The following is an 18,547-nucleotide window of genomic DNA, read 5'->3' on the forward strand; positions in this document are numbered from 1 at the left end:
CTTCCATATGAAAATATTCAGTTTAAAATGTATTGTGGGTCCCTAGAATCGTTACCACATTTCACCCCATTAGCTACGGCCCTGCCTTGTAGTAAAACATTTATATATCTTGATATATGAATATGATACTCATTCTGTTCTTCTGAATATCAAAGTCCATGGTACCATGATGTAATGGTAACTCCACAGTACTTTGTTGAAAAGGTAATGGCAACTAAGACTCACGTTTCTCACTTTAAGGACAAGATTACAGTGCACTCTCTCATGAATGAATAACTTACGCAGGTTTAACCTGTATTACATAATTTTGCAAGCTGTAGTTTTCATCTTGCTATCTTGGACATTTGGACATTAGTTCATTAGTGCTGGAGAATTGTATTGTCAGCAATCAAACTCTGAACTACACACTTACGTTAAAACCACCCTGGAATAGGTAAGTACACTATAACGAGACATCTACATAAGAATTTAAATGCAAATATTAAGTTTTTGACTTATGTTTTTAGAGAAAACTTAACGATTACCTCGAGAGCTCCACGAAACCCTGAGGTAACGCAAGTTAGCGAAAACGCGGGAAATCTATAAAATCTACATTCAGGCAATGTTTACCTCCGTTTTGACAGCTCTGAGGTCATTAACCTACCGTAATCGACTATTTGTCCACTTCTTACCCTGATTAACTGTTTGCATTTTAGAAAATGTTGCGCACAATGTCAAAGCCAGATGGATTTCACATTGTCACGCCACTCCTCGAGAGCACGGGCATGTCTAAGCGAATGGGGAGTTCCGTGTATTTGAAGATGGAGAGCTCACAGCCCACCGGTTCCTTCAAAATCCGTGGAATAGGATTCATGTGTCAAAATGTGAGGAAAATATTGTTGCATTTCTTAAAATTAAGCACCACGATTAATTCTGGCGTTCTAGGTTTTGGGGGTCAACATACTAATGTCATAATGCATGTTGTTGCATTTCATAATCAATAAACAGAATTCTATTTATTACGAAATCAAAATACGACATGGCAAATGTTTACGTCCCATACGCGCATTATGTGTTCGTACTGACCTCTAGTGCTCATTTAAGGAAGAGTTGCATTTTGGCCATTCTGATGAACTTTGGAATGTATGTTTTGCCTTTTTGCAAGGTTGCAAGTTCCACCAAGCCGAACGGTGTGGTTTGTTCTTCTGGTGAGTGGAATGATAAAAAGAAGTGTATTTCCATTTGTATATATTCGTTTTATCTTGACTCTGTCTGTATATCTAGGTGGTAATGCTGGGATGGCCACAGCATATGCAGCAAGAAAACTCAACCTTCCAGCCACCATTGTTTTGCCCTCTGCAACACCCCAACTGGTAGTGCAGAAACTGAAGGACCAGGGAGCTACGGTCAAAGTTGCGGGCAAGGCAAGAGCAAAGTATCGCCACTGATATCCTAAAAGCCTTTTTTGCAAGATATACCATTTTATTTTATTTTTTCTTTACCCAGTGATATACACCAGATAACTTCATCCTCATTTGATGTGGTAGGTTTGGGATGATGCAAATGATGAGGCCCTCCGATTGGCTGAAAGTGAAGGTCTTACTGTGATACCACCATTCAACCATCCACTAATCTGGTGAGTTCATAGATATACAGTGTCATTAGTGTGAAACAACATAAATTAATGTATAATGAATAAAAATGAGGCTGTGAGAGGTAGACATACTGTTTGCACTGTTGTATACCTTGGTGTCATTAAATAAATTGACAAAATCTTTCCAGGGGGCCTGGGTAGCTCAGCAAGTAAAAGACACTGACTACCACCCCTGGAGTCGTGAGTTCGAATCCAGGGCATGCTGAGTGACTCCAGCCAGGTCTCCTAAGCAACCAAATTGGCCCAGTTGCTAGGAAGGGTAGAGTCACATGGGGTAACCTCCTCGTGGTCGCTATAATGTGTGGTTCTCGCTCTTGGTGGGGCGTGTGGTGAGTTGTGCGTGGATGCTGCGGAGAATAGCGTGAGCCTCCATACGCGCTATGTCTCCGCGGTAACGCGTTCAACAAGCCATGTGATAAGATGTGTGGATTGACGGTCTCAGACGTGGAGGCAACTGAGATTCGTCCTCTGCCTCCCGGATTGAGGTGAGTCACTACGCCACCACGAGGACTTAGAGCGCATTGGGAAATGGGCATTCCAAGTTAGGGAGAAAAGGGTAGAAAAAAAAATACATTTTTCCAAAAATGTAACTTGTTATCTACCCTGACTAAAGTCCATAGAATAAGAAAGCAAATATTACTCAATCTGTCCCTTAGGAAAGGTCATACCAGTATCGTACATGAACTCAAGGCCTCTTTGACAACCAAACCAGGAGCTATAGTGTTGTCCGTTGGGGGTGGTGGTCTGTTTTGTGGGGTGATGCAGGGGCTGGATGAGGTGGGCTGGGGCAGTGTGCCTGTCCTCTGTATGGAGACTGTTGGTGCAGATTGTTTCAATGCCGCCCTGAAAGCCGGAGAGCTGGTTACATTGCCAGACATTACAAGGTATAAGAAATCATCTTGAATTTGTGAAGAGTTGGCACCTTTTCATGTCCTGTATGAATGTTTCTGCAATTCACTGTGCTTGAACTGCTTGATAGTGAAGCAACGTGTCTGGGAGCAAAGACAGCATGCAGACAGGCGTTTGAATACAGCAAACGGCCCACTGTCATTTCAGAGGTGGTGACAGATCTACAGGCTCTGGAGGCAATGGAACTGTTCCTGGGTAAGCTTGTCGCAATGGTTTAGGGCATTGGTTCTCAACCGGTTTTGCTTCAGGACCCAGATTGTACATTGGACATCAAGTGGCGACTGAATTTAGTACCAATTTCTTTGTACAGTACAAAAGTAGCAAAAATGTATTGATATTTTACACTCACTGAGCACTTTATTAGGAACACCTGTACACCTAATTATTCATGCGATTATCTAATCAGCCAATCGGGTGGCAGCAGTGCAATGCATAAAATCATGCAGATATGGGTCAGGAGCTTCACTTAATGTTCACATCAACCATCAGAATGGGGAAAAAAATGTGATCTCCGTGATTTAGACCGTGGCAAGATTGTTGGTGCCAGATGAGCTGGTTGAGTATTTCTGTAACAGCTGATCTCCTGGGATTTTCACACACAAAAGTCTCTAGTTTACTCAGAATGGTGCCAAAAACATACAGTGAGCGGCAGTTCTGCAGACGGAAGCGTCTTGTTGATAGGAGAGGTCAGCGGAGAATGGCCAGACTGTTTCGAGCTGATAGAAAGGCCACAGTAATTCAGATAACACCTCTGTACAATTGTAGTGAGCAGAATTGCTTCTCAAAATGCACAACATGTCAAACCTTAAGGCGGATGGGCTACAACAGCAGAAGACCATGTTGTTCCTAATAAAGTGCTCAGTTAGTGTATATTGTCCATGTTGACATCTGACTAATTTGGCTAGCTTGCCAAAATACCATGACATCAACAATAAAAGATACATGAAGTGTTTTCTCCCCTTTTTTAAAGTCGATAAGCCTATTTATTTTGCTGCCAAAATTATGAATGATTATATGGTTAGTTATATTTAATTTTTCATTTAGCATTGTTTTAGAACAGAACTGCAGCCCATTTTGGGTTCCTTTTCACCAGTCGAGAACCACTGGTTTTAGGGCACAAAGAAAGTTCAATAACTGCAAATCTTGTCCTTTTGAAAGTGCTTGCATTTCTCTGTGTGTGCATATGCAGATGAGGAGCGTGTGTTGGTGGAGTTAGCCTGCGGAGCTGCACTGGCTGCAGTGTACAGTGGTGTTATCCAAAGGCTACAGGAGACGGAACGCCTTCCTAAACCACTCGGCCCACTGGTGATAATCGTGTGTGGAGGTGGCAGTGTAAACTGGGCTCAGCTTCAACACTTACAGGCAGTCATACGGAAATGATCAGAACTGAAAAGATCCCTACAGTCCACTGCATATGAAGATTCTTCAATTTGTTAAAGCTAATATTTTAAAGATGGTCAATGCAAATGCTATAGCTTGCAGAGTCATGAGATGATGTGGACTTTCTATAGTATTTCATTGATTAAATACTAAAATTGATGGTTCACTCAAAAATGAAAAGTATGTAATTATTTATTCACCCTCACGTAGTTTCAACCCTTTATGTATTGTCTTTCTTCTGTGGAACACAAAAGGAGATGCTAGCATCTTTCCTTACAACTCAGAGAACATGTTTTGAGCAAACATTCAGAACTATAGAATAAGAAAGAATAGTCAGGAAAACATATTTGGATTCTCTTCTGTAACAGCTTCCTTTAGTGAAATATTGTTTGTGCAATAAAATCATATCTGGACATTACACTGACCTCAGAATGTTTCCATTCAACACCTGTAACCAGCAGGTGGTGCTGATGTTACTGGTATTGGCATTCGTCTCCCTTTGTTTTACAGTTAAAAGGATAGTTCACCCAAAAATGAAAATGCTTTCATAATTTACTCACACTCATATTGAACCTGTATGACATTATGTCCTCCCTGGAATCCAAAGGGAGATGTTAGCCTCAGTCACCATTTACTTTCATTGAATGGAAAAGAGATGTGAATGGTAACTGAGACTAACATTCTACCCAACATCTTCAGTGCTACACAGAAGCAAGTCATCCGAATTTGGGTGAACTATACCTTTAAGGCAATTCAACAAAAAAACATACCCAATATAGTTTTACTTAAAGTGATATTGTATGTAAGAGACACAATTCCTCTGAGTTAAAGAATTGTGATGCAGTTTTGTTCACATTACTGTGTGTCACCATAAATCTAGGAACATGTAAATACATCAAATGCAAATCGACAAATAGGCTCATACCATTACATACACAGTATCCTCCGAAAAGTATTTGGACATGTCATTGCATTGGATACCAAAAAATCTCATAGTTTTGGCTATGTATAATGCAAACCACTTGTCTACCTCAGAAAAATGGCTTTGTTTCCGTTATAAATGGGCTGCATGTTCTATGTTAATAATGATGTAATGAACAAGTACTACGTCATGCCACTTCAGAAAAGGCAGGTTATTGTGTTAGAACAAAGACTGTAAATGTAGAACATAACAGGTTTTATGCTGCACTGGAAATGGCAGGCAGCATGCAAAAATACTTCACTGTGGTTAAGATGCTGTACTATTTCTGACGAGCAATGTGCATTATGCATTGATTGATTAATGCTTGGCATGACTGATACATGAGAATGTTTATCTGTTTTTATACATTATTGAATAAGGTAACAACAGGATTGTCTTTGATTGCTTTTCTTTTTTTGAAGCAGCTTCTGTGGATATCTAACTTTCTGCCAAGATTGAACAGACATAAACAGCTTTACGGTGTGAGTGTGTTAAGTTTCTCACAGTTAACAGACCTCAGGCTTAAATGCCGATCAAAGCTTAATCTACTCTCCTTCTGGCCCCTTCAATGAAGAATCTCACAGCAAGAAAAGGTAAAGAAATAAGTTCTTTAGAGGTTTGATTTTTAATTACTGCCAGCTTCTCAGTTAGGATTTGTTTAGTTATTAAATATGCCAGGCCATTATGTACTGGAGGTAGTTAATGCTTGAAGTTGTTGCCTTGGTACTGAATATTTGTGTTTTCCCTGTGAGAAGTTAAAGGATTTACCCAGGGGGAAATAAATCATCATGTCAATTTAAACCTGTTTGACTGTCCCTCTTCTGTGGAGCACAAAAGAAGCACAATTATGGTCAAAATCAGTAATTATAGTGTTAAAGGCGGAGAGGTTTTATATAGATAAATCACGTCATCCAGAGAAATTGTTGTTTAAGTAGTTACTAAAAGCAGTCTGTTTTAGAGCAGCTTACAGAGTTCTTGTGCAAGTAACAATATGCAGACCTGGACTGCTTAAATATTTACACACTTCTAATACTCTCTGCCCAGTCCTTAGGAGTGCTGCCCTCTCTATCCTTCCAAGCATGACGGGGAACAGCCTTGGCTTCTAAAAAGACGTTTATTGACTGCCAAGACAATAAGGCACGTTGAAAGCCAAGTTATGCCTCCTCAGTGAGTTTTTGGCCTAAAGATTTATTGTCAAAATGGCTGAAGGAGAGATAGGGATTATGTGTTGTTGTAGTGGGGTGTAAAGACAGGAACTGTGGAACAAGCCTTGTGTTTGGAAACAAAAATAATTAAAACGATGTGGAAAGTGTTCATAGGGGATATACGGTCAGAATGCATGGCTACTTTTGAATGGCCAACAATGGAGAAAGATACTTTTTGCCCCTAGTTACAGCATCTTCCAGCAGGGGCTTATTCGACTATGTTAAAGGAATAGTTCACCCAAAAATTTACTTACCTACATGCCATCCCAGATATATGACTTTCTTTCAGCTACAGGACACAAATGAAGATTTTTAGATGAATATCTCAGCTCTGTCCATACAATGCAAGTGAATGGTGACCAAAGCTTTGAGTCTCCAAAAAGCACATAAAGGCAGCATTAAAGTAATCCATATGACTCCAGTGCTTTAATCAGTGTCTTCTGAAGCAATCTAATCCGTTTTGGGTGAAAACAGACCAAAATTTAACTCCTTTTTCACTATAAAACTTGACATCAGCAGTCTCCTTGGCGATCATGATTACAAGCTCGACTGCACTTCCTATGGCCATCTAGCCCTCGGTGCATGCGTTAAGCACTAGGAAGTGCAATCAAGCTTGAAATCATGATTGTGGATAGAGACTGCAATGGCAAGATGTACTGTGAAAAAGGAGTTATATTTTGGTCTGTTCTCACCCAAAACTGATTAGATTGCTTCAGAAGACATGGATTAAATCACTGGAGTCATATGGATTACTTTTATGCTGCCATCATGTACTTTTTGGAACTTCAGAGTTTTGTAGCATTGTATGGAACTACAAAACTTAGATATTCTTCTAAAAACCTTCATCTGTGTTCTGCAAAAGAACCCCCTCCCCTTGACTACTGTGAGCCTAAACTTGACAAGGGGGGCTGAGGTTAAAATTATTTTAGGGGAGGGGAGAGAAAAAATCCACTGTTGACTCCCTGCAGCTCAGTTAATTGTCTAAATAGTCCAAAGAATGCTTGTAAGCATGACTACAAAGCTAGATATGAAGACTCATGTTTAGAGAGCTAGGGAGTCTGACGAGTCCTAATATTTTTTTACCAATATCGACTCCTGGGTATAAATTAGGGCAGGCAGTTTTTCTGATAATGTAGTTTTGGAATTAAAACCTGATAATGGGTTAGTGTAGCCCCATGGCACAATCTGTATCACCAGCTGCTGCCATGTCTGGAATTTCACTAGACAGCCCACCATGTACACTCATTCCCATAATCCACCGTAAGTCTGTCTGTGGCCTGCTTTTGCCTAAATAAATCCTATGGATCTGTCCCCCCAATTGTTTTAAAGTGGAATGAGTGCTACAGGGAGCCTCACGTGAAGTATAGAAGTTTATGGCTATTGCATTCCAATGAACATGTTATACTACAACATGTAGATTTGTTTGCTAATTAGAAACCAGTATATGGTAATGGTTGCATAATTGTTTGTTCCTGTGAGATCAGTGGCGGATTTAGGCATGGGCGACATGGACAGTTGCCCAGAGCGGCATCTTGCGGAGTGGCGGCACAAGCCCTCCCCGTCAACAACTTTGGGGGTGTGTTGAAACGGGTTTCACCCAGGGTGCCATAGAAGCTAGAACCGCTAACGTGGGAGATAATTTGGTCATCATCCATTTTATAACAATACTTAAGATTTGGCAAAAGTACACCAATGTATGTACAATGTAACTAGTATTACACAATGGAATAGAAACCAAACTTTGTGACCACGCAACCATTATTTTTTGGCTGCCCTTAATTTATTCAGATACATACATAGTATTGTTTATTTTTTTTTATTATTATTATTTATTTTTTGACAATTTGTCTCTCCAGACCTAACACTGGTTCATTCATTATTATTAATTTAACTATCACTGCTGAGCTGATTTTGGCATTGTCAATTCCTAAACTCGGCATAGCAACAAAGGAGTATTTTATGCAAGGAGCTTTTGATGTTAACATTTCAAATAGCCTTTTAAAAGAGCAAAATAATATGTGACATTAAATAGAGGCCTGTAATAATGATCAAAATGTATTTCTTGTTAGATTCCACATGTAATAAATACATTAAAAAAAAATGAAGCATTCTCCCAAAATATTTAATAATTCTCACATGTATCGCCATTTTTTAAATACATAAATAAATAAATATAATATTTTAATAAACACAATATTTCTTGTCATATTTAATTATTCACACAATTCGTTATTTTTATGTAATTAATGCTACATTTCCAGATATATTAAATTTATTACATGTTAATATTTTTTCATTTTTTTATTTATACATACCACAGTAAAGTATTTATTTATTTAGTTAGTTAGTTTGTTATATCCCTCCTTAGTTTGTTAATCAGTACATAAACATTGCATTCAATACCCCATTTTAGCGTCTCCTGAGCTGCAGCACTACATTTCCCAAGTAAAGCTGCGCCTCAAATGTCTTGCTCATGCGCACTGATGTCAATCCTAAAGCCTAAAAAGCGATGACATCACCTGCGTGAGTCGAATCGCACTGTATTGTTTTAAAGGGGAATGAAACCGCACACGAGCTCAGAGAGAGAGTCTGCGGAGAGGATGGAACTGTTTACAAGGTAAGTTCAACTATTGACAGCTGCGAGACACTGACAGTAAAACAAATAGTCTCAAATTCAGCGAACTTTGGATTCTTTATAAGCGGTCTGGCTTTAATGGGTGGGACATTAAGAGACAGAATCTGTGGTTGAATTGGCGAATGATTCTCCTCAGATTTATAAAACAGTTTTTAAGCGCATTTTGACGCGTTTATCATTTAATTAAACGTGTCTGTTATTTTGAAACGTATTATTGTTTTTATTTTGTTGCTTTGATCACGTCTATTCTTTTTACACACTGCACTTTAGACAGTGTGTCTACTTTCCAGTTCATGGCAGTTTGATACCGTGTTGCCATTTCCAGCTCATTTAAATGAAAACAGAACAGTCAGTAACTGTCACTGTTTTGTTAGTAACAAGCGTTTTGTTACAGTTCATTAAGGACAAAGAGTGTTAATGATTAACCATCTGATGGTAGTCTACTTGTCATGTACTTCAATTGAAATGCTGTTTTTAAAGATGTTTTGAAGATGGAATGTTGTTTGGCAAATTAACCCACAGAAATAATAATAGAAGGAAGATGATGAAATATGCACACAAGTGGCCATGCAAAGCAGTGAAGTGATACAAATCAGAATGAGCTTTATTGCCATGTATGCTTACACACACAAGGAATTTGTCATGGTGACAGAAGCTTCCAGTGCAAAAAGAATAAAAAATAATATATATATATATATATATATATATATATATATATATACACACACACACAACATATACATTCAAACATTGGAAATATATATGTAAACGGTGTAATAAGAATATAAAAGAAGATACAACAGATAAATATATAGAGGAAACTACAGTAGGGCAATAATGTTGTTCAAATATGTTCTATACAGATATACAGTTATGTGCAAGGTGATTTAATGTATCGTGCAGAAGAGGTAGGATATGTCAAATAAACATAAATGGAATATAAATATGAATGAATAGTTGAATATGTACATGATTGTATTGCCACAATGGAGAGTATTGGAGGCAGTGTTAACTGTTCATGAGGTGGATGGCCTGAGGGAAGAAACTGTTCTTGTGCCTGACTGTTCTTGTGCTCAGTGCTCTGTAGCGCCGGCCAGAGGGCAACTGTTCAAAAAGGTAGTGTGCTGGGTGAATGGGGTCCAAAGCGATTTTTCCAGCCCTTTTCCTCACTTTGGAGGTGTACAGATTTCTTAGAGGGTGGGAAGGTGAGAACCAATAATCCGCTCAGCAGTCCGGACTACCCTTTTTTGAAGTCTTCTGATGTCTGACTTGGTAGCTGAACCAAACCTGATAGTTACTGAAGAGCAGTGGACAGACTCAGTGACTGCTGATTCGAACTGGATCAGCAGCACATGTGGCAGGTTGAAATTCCTCAAGCTTCCACAAGCTGATTCCTCAAGCCGATTTGTTGATAAGTGAGAAAAGAAAATGAAAGTAGTCTTGAGACTGTTGGCCCATTTGCTGTATTATTCCACTTAAAATAAGCATTGATACTTTTGATGTTTGGCATGCATTACTAAGGACACAATATTTTTTAGAACAAGATCTCAGCCTTAAAATTACATGCCACACCTTTACCTACAAAATCTTAGACTGACATTGAATGTGTGCGAATGTAATTACAAAAATTAGGATTGTTTTCAAGCAGGTTCCTATGGTTGGGAAAACAGTTAGTACCACCCAAAAGTCATGCCATTGGATTCTGGCAAGGATTCTCAGACAAACAGAGCAATGTTTTGATAGTGTCACAGTGTTTACACTTTTCGGGGAAATCAACATACGAATGGCTTACTTGTAGTTGCGTATTGAAGGAATATTCTGGGTTCAATACAAGTTAAGCTCAATCAACAGCATTTGTGGGATAATGTTGAGTACCATAAACATGCATTTTGACTTTGAGTTGAGGTTACATTTAGACACTTGCAATGGAAGTGAATTTTTGGAGAGTTTAATGGTTTATATGTGAAGCTTATAATTTTGTATAAAACGGATAGTTCCGGTCCTCAATGCTGATTGGTCAGCAGCCAAACTTTAGACATGATAACGCACAGCTCTGGCCTTTTCACGGAACTTCTATTTGTATCACTCCACAGCACCCATAGATGACACTTATTATTGTTGCATAGCAACGTTCTGTTTACTCTTTTCTGTCAGGGACTATTTCTTCTAGTGTAAGGATGGCATTTAATGAATTCAATAATAATAATAATAATAAAAAAAAAAACATTTTAATGAACCTTTGTGTCCTTAATAATTTTATCCACCTTTTCCTAAACGCAGAAGTGTTCCACGATTCGCCTGTTTTCAAATTCCGATCTCACCCGCATTGGCATATATTCTAAGCGGGTTAAAGTATTACATTTGTAGAAATTGTCAAAAGCATGTGGCTCTATTGTGCCGATGCTTCACAAAGTCGAGATGACCGTTTTTTTTTTTTTACAGAGCATAAGTATGTAGATTACATGAAGCGATGGTCCGAGGTTAGTTACGTTGATATCAATAACTACTTTGAGTTGTTATGACAGCCAACAACTGCACAAGTTGAGTGTGAAATTCATTTTTACTCCAAATAACACTTAAATGGTTGTTTGTTCTCCGTCTGGATTACTCGTTTCAGTTAGTTTTACATTGTGTCTCGAGACTAGAAACAGAAAAAGGCAATTTGAATCATCATGGCGCCACCCAGTGGTTGCTCAGGGAAACTGTGGATAAAAGCAATAAGGCACTCAAGGTTGTGCCATATTGTAAATATAGTCACAGATGAAGGGGTTGCAGGCACTCCGCTTTGCGTCATGCCTTGCAACGCCCTTCAGCCGTGACTATATTCACAATATAGCACGGCCCCTCATACCTTACTGCTTAAAGAAGAGCACTCGCATTCATTCTTCTGTGCATTATTTGAGCTGTAAAGTTGTTTAAATCGACTTTTGTGTTGGATTACATGGCAACAAAGTTGTAAAATTGGCTATAACTTTACACATAAAAGGTTACTAAGTGATTTTATTACACTAAAATCATGTTAACATGCAAATTGTTTACGTCTTGTGGCTATACTTTTGAAACAGTGAGTATTTTAATGTTACGGATTGGCCCCATTCACTTCCGTTTTTAAGGAAAAAAAATGTTTAAGGAAAATTTTCTGGTGATCAACATTATGCGGCAAATGCTGTCGGTCGAGCTTAACTTGTTTTGAACCTGGAAAATTCCTTTAGTTGGGATGATAGAAAGTATTTTAAAATTGACAAAAATAACAGTTTGAAGTTGGGACAAGTAATTGTATAAATAAAAGTAGTGCCTGTAGAAATTGTCACTTGCATGATATTATTATACAGTATACTCTTTCATCATTAATTTATGCACAGTGGAACCATTATTTTCCCTGCTTTTGGCTATGTCTGCACGCAACCCACTTTTTAATTTAAATTATTGCAATAATGAGTGGTTATAGCATTCTTCCATGATCAAGATCACAAGCACAGACTTGCGGTGATATCATTAGTATTAATGCAAGGAGTCTCTGATCCGACCAAGAACTGCTACCCACATGGATGTAATGCGTGTTCGTTCACATTGAAAATCATTGCCACATTCCTGCATATCTTCGCCTGCTTGTCGTGCTCATCCGTGGCTGTCTGACCTTATTAATTTGTTGCACTGTTCTGTGTTCACCATCTCTGGTTTAGTCACACCTCCAGTACTTAACATGTTGGGCGATAAGCCAAATCCCTGGGCCCTTTCTCAATCTGCCCCTTTTTCTTTCTTTCCCTTGTTTATGTTCTTCCAAGGCTTCTCTTAAAGGGATAGTTCGCCAAAAAATTATTTACTCATCCTTATGTTTTTCCAAACCTGTATGATTTTCTTATTTTTGTGGAACAGTGAATGGTGACTGAGGCTTTCATTCTGCCTAGCTTCTGTTTTGTTCCAGTGAAGAAGGAAAAGGTTGAAACAACATGAGGGTGATTAAATGATACAGAATTTCCATATTTGAGTGAACTATCCTTTTCCTCATTTTTTTCTGCTTGGGAGAAGTTTGAAAGTTAATGTAAGGGTGTGGGTGCATTCATAGTCATGCACAGCAACGAGAGTTTATGTTTTGCCTAATTGGGGAGGTTGGTAGAGATGCTGACATTAGACATGTGGGAGACGTCTTTAATTAGAGATTTGGGGTCACATCGACACATCTGCAGTATCTCAGTGCTAGGGAATGCCAAAACACTGCCAAAACATGATACCGGGACTACTTTCAGAGTGCAAACAATACCAGACGGAAGCCCCCCCCCCCATGGACTCTGAGTAATCCGTTTTTTATTTCTGGCAAGTAATTTTAAAGGGATAGTTCACCCAAATTAAAATTCTGTCATTATTTACTCACCATCATATTGTTCCAAACCACTTTGATTTTCATTTTTCTGTGGAACACAAAAAGAGCTGTATGTTCCATACAGTGAAATTAAAAGGATTACTAAGGCTAACGACATCTCCTTTTGTGTTCACGGAATGAAGAAATTTATACAGGTTTGGATCAACATGATGGGGAGTAAAGGATGTCATGAGTTTCAGTTTTGGGTGAACTATCCCTTTAAATGTTGTTTAAGAGTGTTTAAGAGTCATTTCTGACACGTTTGAGCTTGTAATGTGATGAAAAATGTGGTAAATGGAAAAATAGGTGATTTTATGGTATTGTTTTGCAGATTTACTTTTGTTCTGCATACAGAATTAAAAGTAAGTGAAGGACAAGTCTGTTTGTCTTATCTTATAATCATGTGCTCATGTTACTTTGATAAGATAAAAAGACACATTGTAATCTTGTTTGAAGTTAAAAAGGAACACCCATTCAGTCCATGACAACTCCTTTGCTCTGTATCCATGGCAACAGAGATCTCTTTAAAGTCAACATGAAACAGCACTCGCAAAACATTTTTTTTTTATAAAGTGACATATTTCAGAATTAAACAGGATATTAAGTATATATGAAAAGTGTATATGTCAGGTGATTGGAGAATGGATTTTGGACTCCACTTCGGAATATAAAATTTCTCATAATTGCGAGTTTATATGTACCAATAGTGATAAATAAAGTTGCAATTTCCAGATGTGAAGTTGAAATTGCAAGACATAAAATTGAAATTGTGAGATATAAAGTAGTTCTGGGTGATATGGCCAAAAATATTATTCCAATATTTTTTTTTCATATCATTCGATGTCGATATTGATCACGATATACATTTCAGACCATTAATGGGAAAATAAATGCATTACACATGTTTGTTAGACCTCAAGAATGAATTAAACAGAACTTATTTGTTTACAATTAAACTCCACAGGGTAAGCTACCTTTTAATTTGTTGAAGTGTACTCAGTTTAGGATTTAATCCTACATAAGGTGTGTGACCTCTTTTCGATGAAATTTCGGCAATTTAATCATCTTCAGCAGACGTTTGACCCCACTGAAAAACTTCGTTATTCTCCACACTCCAGCTCAGTAGGTGGCGGCAAAGCACCATAAGATGGATTGCCAACCACCAATAAACATCACATGAAGAAGAAGAAATGCTTTCTTACCTGTGACAGCAATATGGATCATGAAAAAGTTGAACTAAATAGTACATAAATAATCAGCAATGGTGTTGACACTGAAGTTGCTGTTGTGTTCAGTCGATTGCTGTTGTATTGCATTGTCAGTGCTGTGTTGTTCGATACACAACAATATCATATTAGCTGGATAGCTAGCTTCATTACTGGTTTCCATGACAGCAGGGCTATGTAGCTGCTAGCCTGTTAATACTTCCTTAGCGGCTGATATCATGACTGTGATTCAGTTAGCTATTTGTGTGTATAACTTTGCCGAACTGCTTGAGTTTTTAGCAACATGTATCTGATCCGATCGTCTAGATGTAGAACATAGGCTAAATATCGAAAATTACAAAAATGATGTATCATCAATATCGAGGATTTTACCCCAAAATTAAAATTCTTTCATTATTTACTCACCCTCATGGCATCCCAGATGTGTTTGACATTCTTTCTTCTGCTGAACACAAAGATCTTTAGAAAAATATTTCAGCTCTGTAAGTGAATGGGTACCAACATTTTGAAGCTCCAAAAAGAACATAAATGCAGCATAAATATAATCCTTAAGACTCCAGTGGTTAAATATGTCTTCAGAAGCGATATGATAGGTGTGGGTGAGAAACAGATCAATATTTAATATCTTTTTTTTACCATAAATTGTCCCTGCCCAGTAAGTGGCGATATGCATGAAGAATCCGAATTGCCAAAAACAAAAGAAGAAGAATGTGAAAGTGAGATTGATAGTAAAAAAGGACTTTAATATTAATCTGTTTTTCACCCACACTTATCATATCGATTCTGAAGACATGGATTTAACCACTAGAGTTTTACGGATAATTTTTTGTTTTTGTTTTTGCTGCCTTTATGTGCTTTTGGAGCTTCAAAGTTTTGGTACCTATTCACTTGCATTGTGTAGACCAACAGAACTGAGATATTCTAATATACATTTTTGTTTTTGTTCAGCAGAAGAAAAAAAGTCAAACACATCTGGGATGGTGTGAGGGTGTGTAAATGATAGAGAATTTTCATTTTGGGGTAAACTATTCCTTTAATAAAATCGAGCTTGTCTTAAACCGCACTGCACAAGCCTGCATAAAGTGTCGGTTTGTGTGTGTGTGTGTGTGTGCTTTTGCATGTGTATGTATGTGGATGTATGCCCCAGGGTTTGTGTGCATCGGATAAAGGAGGTGGTTTGGGATGCCTATCCTGGCTCTGCCCAGTGTAGTGGAACAAAAGCCTAGTGTAGCTGTTTAAATTTGCCATTCTCTCCTGGATAATGCTTGGACAATACTCTGATCTCATGTTATTCATATTGCGGTCCTGCTTGGCACCCTAATGCTCCATCAAACATTGCACCTCTAACCACACAAAGGCAAAGGGCTCTTAACATGGGCAGGGAACACAAACAATAGAGTTTAATCGGAGACTATTTAGCCTGAGACGGAGCACTTGTATTAAAATGAATGGGAGAAATTGGAACAATATGGCGGGTGTAGAAAAGGAAGTCCTGTCTTACAGGTAAAAGAGCCAATCATCTTTCAGATACCTTGAGAATGTGCATGTGCATTAGCTGATCAGCCTGAAAAATAGTGGGAAAAATAGTAAATTTTTAAGACATCAAGTAGGGGGAAAAACCTACAAGACATCTGATTTTTAAATTGAAGTCCCCTATGTCCACAAGAGAGTACAATGAATTAATATAAACCAATCAGCACCATGTCACAGCTATTGTTTATTGCAAAGAACATATCTGGCTGTTTACAAAAGTGCGTAAAATGATCAAATCAAAAGATTCAGCCAGTTTATATTCTCAAATCTTAAGTAAAAAAAGTAAAACGAGAAAAAAAAAATGCTTCAAAAGACGGTTCTACGTTAACTTCATTTTGCACAGTAGTCTATACCGTTACCATAGTACTACCACAGACTCGAGCTTCGTAATACCGGTGGTACCACAGTGTTTTTCACTAAATACAATTGTATGTACGTACCTAATGCTTATGCTGCATGATGAAAATAAGAGCAAGTCAAGGCATAGTCAAGACACAACCACCAAAGACCTCTACCTAAGAGGCTGTTCACTCCAAACACATCCATCTTTTTCTATGTAAATATGCGCTAGACGGAGGTATTTGACTGTTGTGCCATGTCTTGCTGTTTTTTCAGCATCTCGTTGAGGAGCGCTGCATTTCTTTTTAGACTGTGTGCCAATTTAAAAGGAAATTCAGCCTTTAAAATGCATCTCGTGACACCTGTGTTCTGTTTTATTTGCTGTAATGCATCTGCTTTAGCCCAAGAATGCAATCAGTCTGAATGGTGGAAGTCATCGTCAGTGCTTGGCAAACATCCAAAATTGGAATGCTCATTTTTGCAGTCGAATGTGTATTTTATTTATTTTTATTTGATGAATATTCGAAATTCTAATTTTAATTTTAAAGCCATAATTTGAAATATGTTATTTGATTATAAACTTGACCAACCATTTTTGAGATTTTGGTCTTTTCACCATTTAAGTAGGTGGGAGCTGTACTTTTATGCCACTTGTATCCATAGAAAATTTCTGCCCAGATGCATTACCAAGATGGCCGCCGAATGTAAAGGGACTTTGATGTAAAGGGACTTTGGTTCAATTCAGCATTCTGTTCTTTCTGTATGTTCTTGGAAGTATCATTGCCCCAGCCCAAGGCATGCTGTTGCAACATACAGCTGATGTAAGAGCCCTTTGTAGCATTCCTTATTGAAGATCAACTATTTGCCACTTTACCTGTTTTTGACTCATCTCAGATACATGTTACTCTGCTTTGACATGTTGCTGCTCTGTTTGACTGGTATTTATAAAGGTTCTTTCATATGATATGGAGGATACCCAGGTATATAAACTTTGATCTTGACGGTGGGTGGAAAAGTGGCAGTTTAGATAAACAAAATCCAATGTCCTGATAGCGAAGATGAGAGAATTTTCATTTTTGGTTGAACTATCCCTTTAAGCAACATTATGTCAAAATGGTATAGATTATCCTACTCGCATGAATGTGACATCACATCTAACAAATATGACATCACCTAACAAACAAGTCAAGTCAGAGGTAATCCAAAAGTAATCAGATTAGATTGCACAAAAATATAATCCAAGAGATTTGTAAAAGTTCCACCAAGAAGGAAGAGGGAGTCGGGGTTGCCGTCCACTAAATCTATTTTATTTCTCAGGTTTCCAATCACACCTTTGCCTTTTCAGGACTATTTCAGATTACACTCATCAACTTCAGTGATAACAGACAACATAAACTCATAAGTATTAAATCAACAGCTTTGGAGCGTTCAGCTTCTCGTAACATTAGGTCTACGTGACTGGGACTCTCTCTCCCGGTCTGTCGCTCCGGCGGTCTTTTAAAGCCTGTCTCCATCGTCACTGAAACGAGACACAGGTGTTTAATATCAACAATCACCAGGTGATGGCCCTTACGGCTTCCTCTCTCCCCAGTGACAGACACACAACCATGTCCCGCTCCACAAGATTATATTAAATATTGCAATTTTAGTCATGTTATTTGTAATTAGTACCGGATTACAATTTAGAAGTAATCTCCCCAGCACTGTGCCCCAGTGACAAGCTGTTGTACCCCTAAAGGTAAAATTTTGGGGGTTTCAGGGCATGCTATATCTCATATTATTCTGTTTAGAAAGTAGCTCACAGTCATGTAGACCACAGTTTTATCCAAAGCGACTTGCAATACATGCAGGGAAAATCCCACTCTAGCAACCTGAGGCCACAATGGTGGGAACTATATATACCTATAACCTTTTGGCTACCGGCCTTGATTAAATCACTGGACCACACCACCCCCTTATCCACTCAGGGGCGAATTCATTAAACAGTTGCACCACTTTTGTGACCTGCATCTTATTCACTACCCACCCGCAATCTAGTTTAAACAAGTGCAAATGAGCGCTGAAATTGCGCTGTGTCTTGAGTATTTAAATTAGATCATTGTCATTCCTTTACGTGCAAGTATGCCTGCTTTCTGTGTAAATTAGACACATGGTAGATTGGGCTTTATTTACCAAACTCTGTACTATTTTCCAAGTGCAATAAAGCATTTCATTTAAAAGAGATGTTTTGCTGAACATTTTCTGTCAATCATGGCAGTAGTCATTCATAAAATAGTGATCAAATGATGGGTGATACATGGGAAGGCGTGACGGTACTTTCACATGGAATAGGTTTAAATAAGAGTTCCTTGATGGATTCAGCAGAT

General features: G+C 38.2%; 2 protein-coding genes across 3 annotated transcripts in view; both read left to right on the forward strand.

Moving 5' to 3' along the window:
• Positions 1-273: 273 nt before the first annotated feature.
• sdsl (serine dehydratase-like) lies at positions 274-4,340 on the forward strand. 2 transcript variants are annotated; one of them, XM_051723090.1, is made up of 8 exons: positions 274-433; positions 696-863; positions 1,145-1,187; positions 1,264-1,403; positions 1,527-1,615; positions 2,290-2,517; positions 2,613-2,737; positions 3,732-4,340. In XM_051723090.1, the coding sequence occupies exons 2-8, from the start codon at positions 699-701 to the stop codon at positions 3,920-3,922; spliced, it is 981 nt and encodes a 326-aa protein (XP_051579050.1). In that variant the 5' UTR covers positions 274-433; positions 696-698; the 3' UTR covers positions 3,923-4,340. The 2 variants fall into 2 exon arrangements, with proteins under 2 accessions (XP_051579050.1, XP_051579051.1); XM_051723091.1 differs by lacking the exon at positions 274-433 and adding an exon at positions 529-549.
• A 4,247-nt stretch (positions 4,341-8,587) lies between these two features.
• The window catches only part of daam1a (dishevelled associated activator of morphogenesis 1a), an 82,227-nt gene continuing 72,267 nt past the window's right edge, over positions 8,588-18,547 (forward strand). Inside the window, exon 1 of the mRNA XM_051723073.1 lies at positions 8,588-8,705. The gene's annotated coding sequence lies outside the window, so the exon portion shown is untranslated. The remainder of the gene's footprint in view (positions 8,706-18,547) is intronic.

This window comes from Myxocyprinus asiaticus, chromosome 17, assembly GCF_019703515.2.
Source record: "Myxocyprinus asiaticus isolate MX2 ecotype Aquarium Trade chromosome 17, UBuf_Myxa_2, whole genome shotgun sequence".
Taxonomy (NCBI): Eukaryota; Metazoa; Chordata; class Actinopteri; order Cypriniformes; family Catostomidae; genus Myxocyprinus; species Myxocyprinus asiaticus.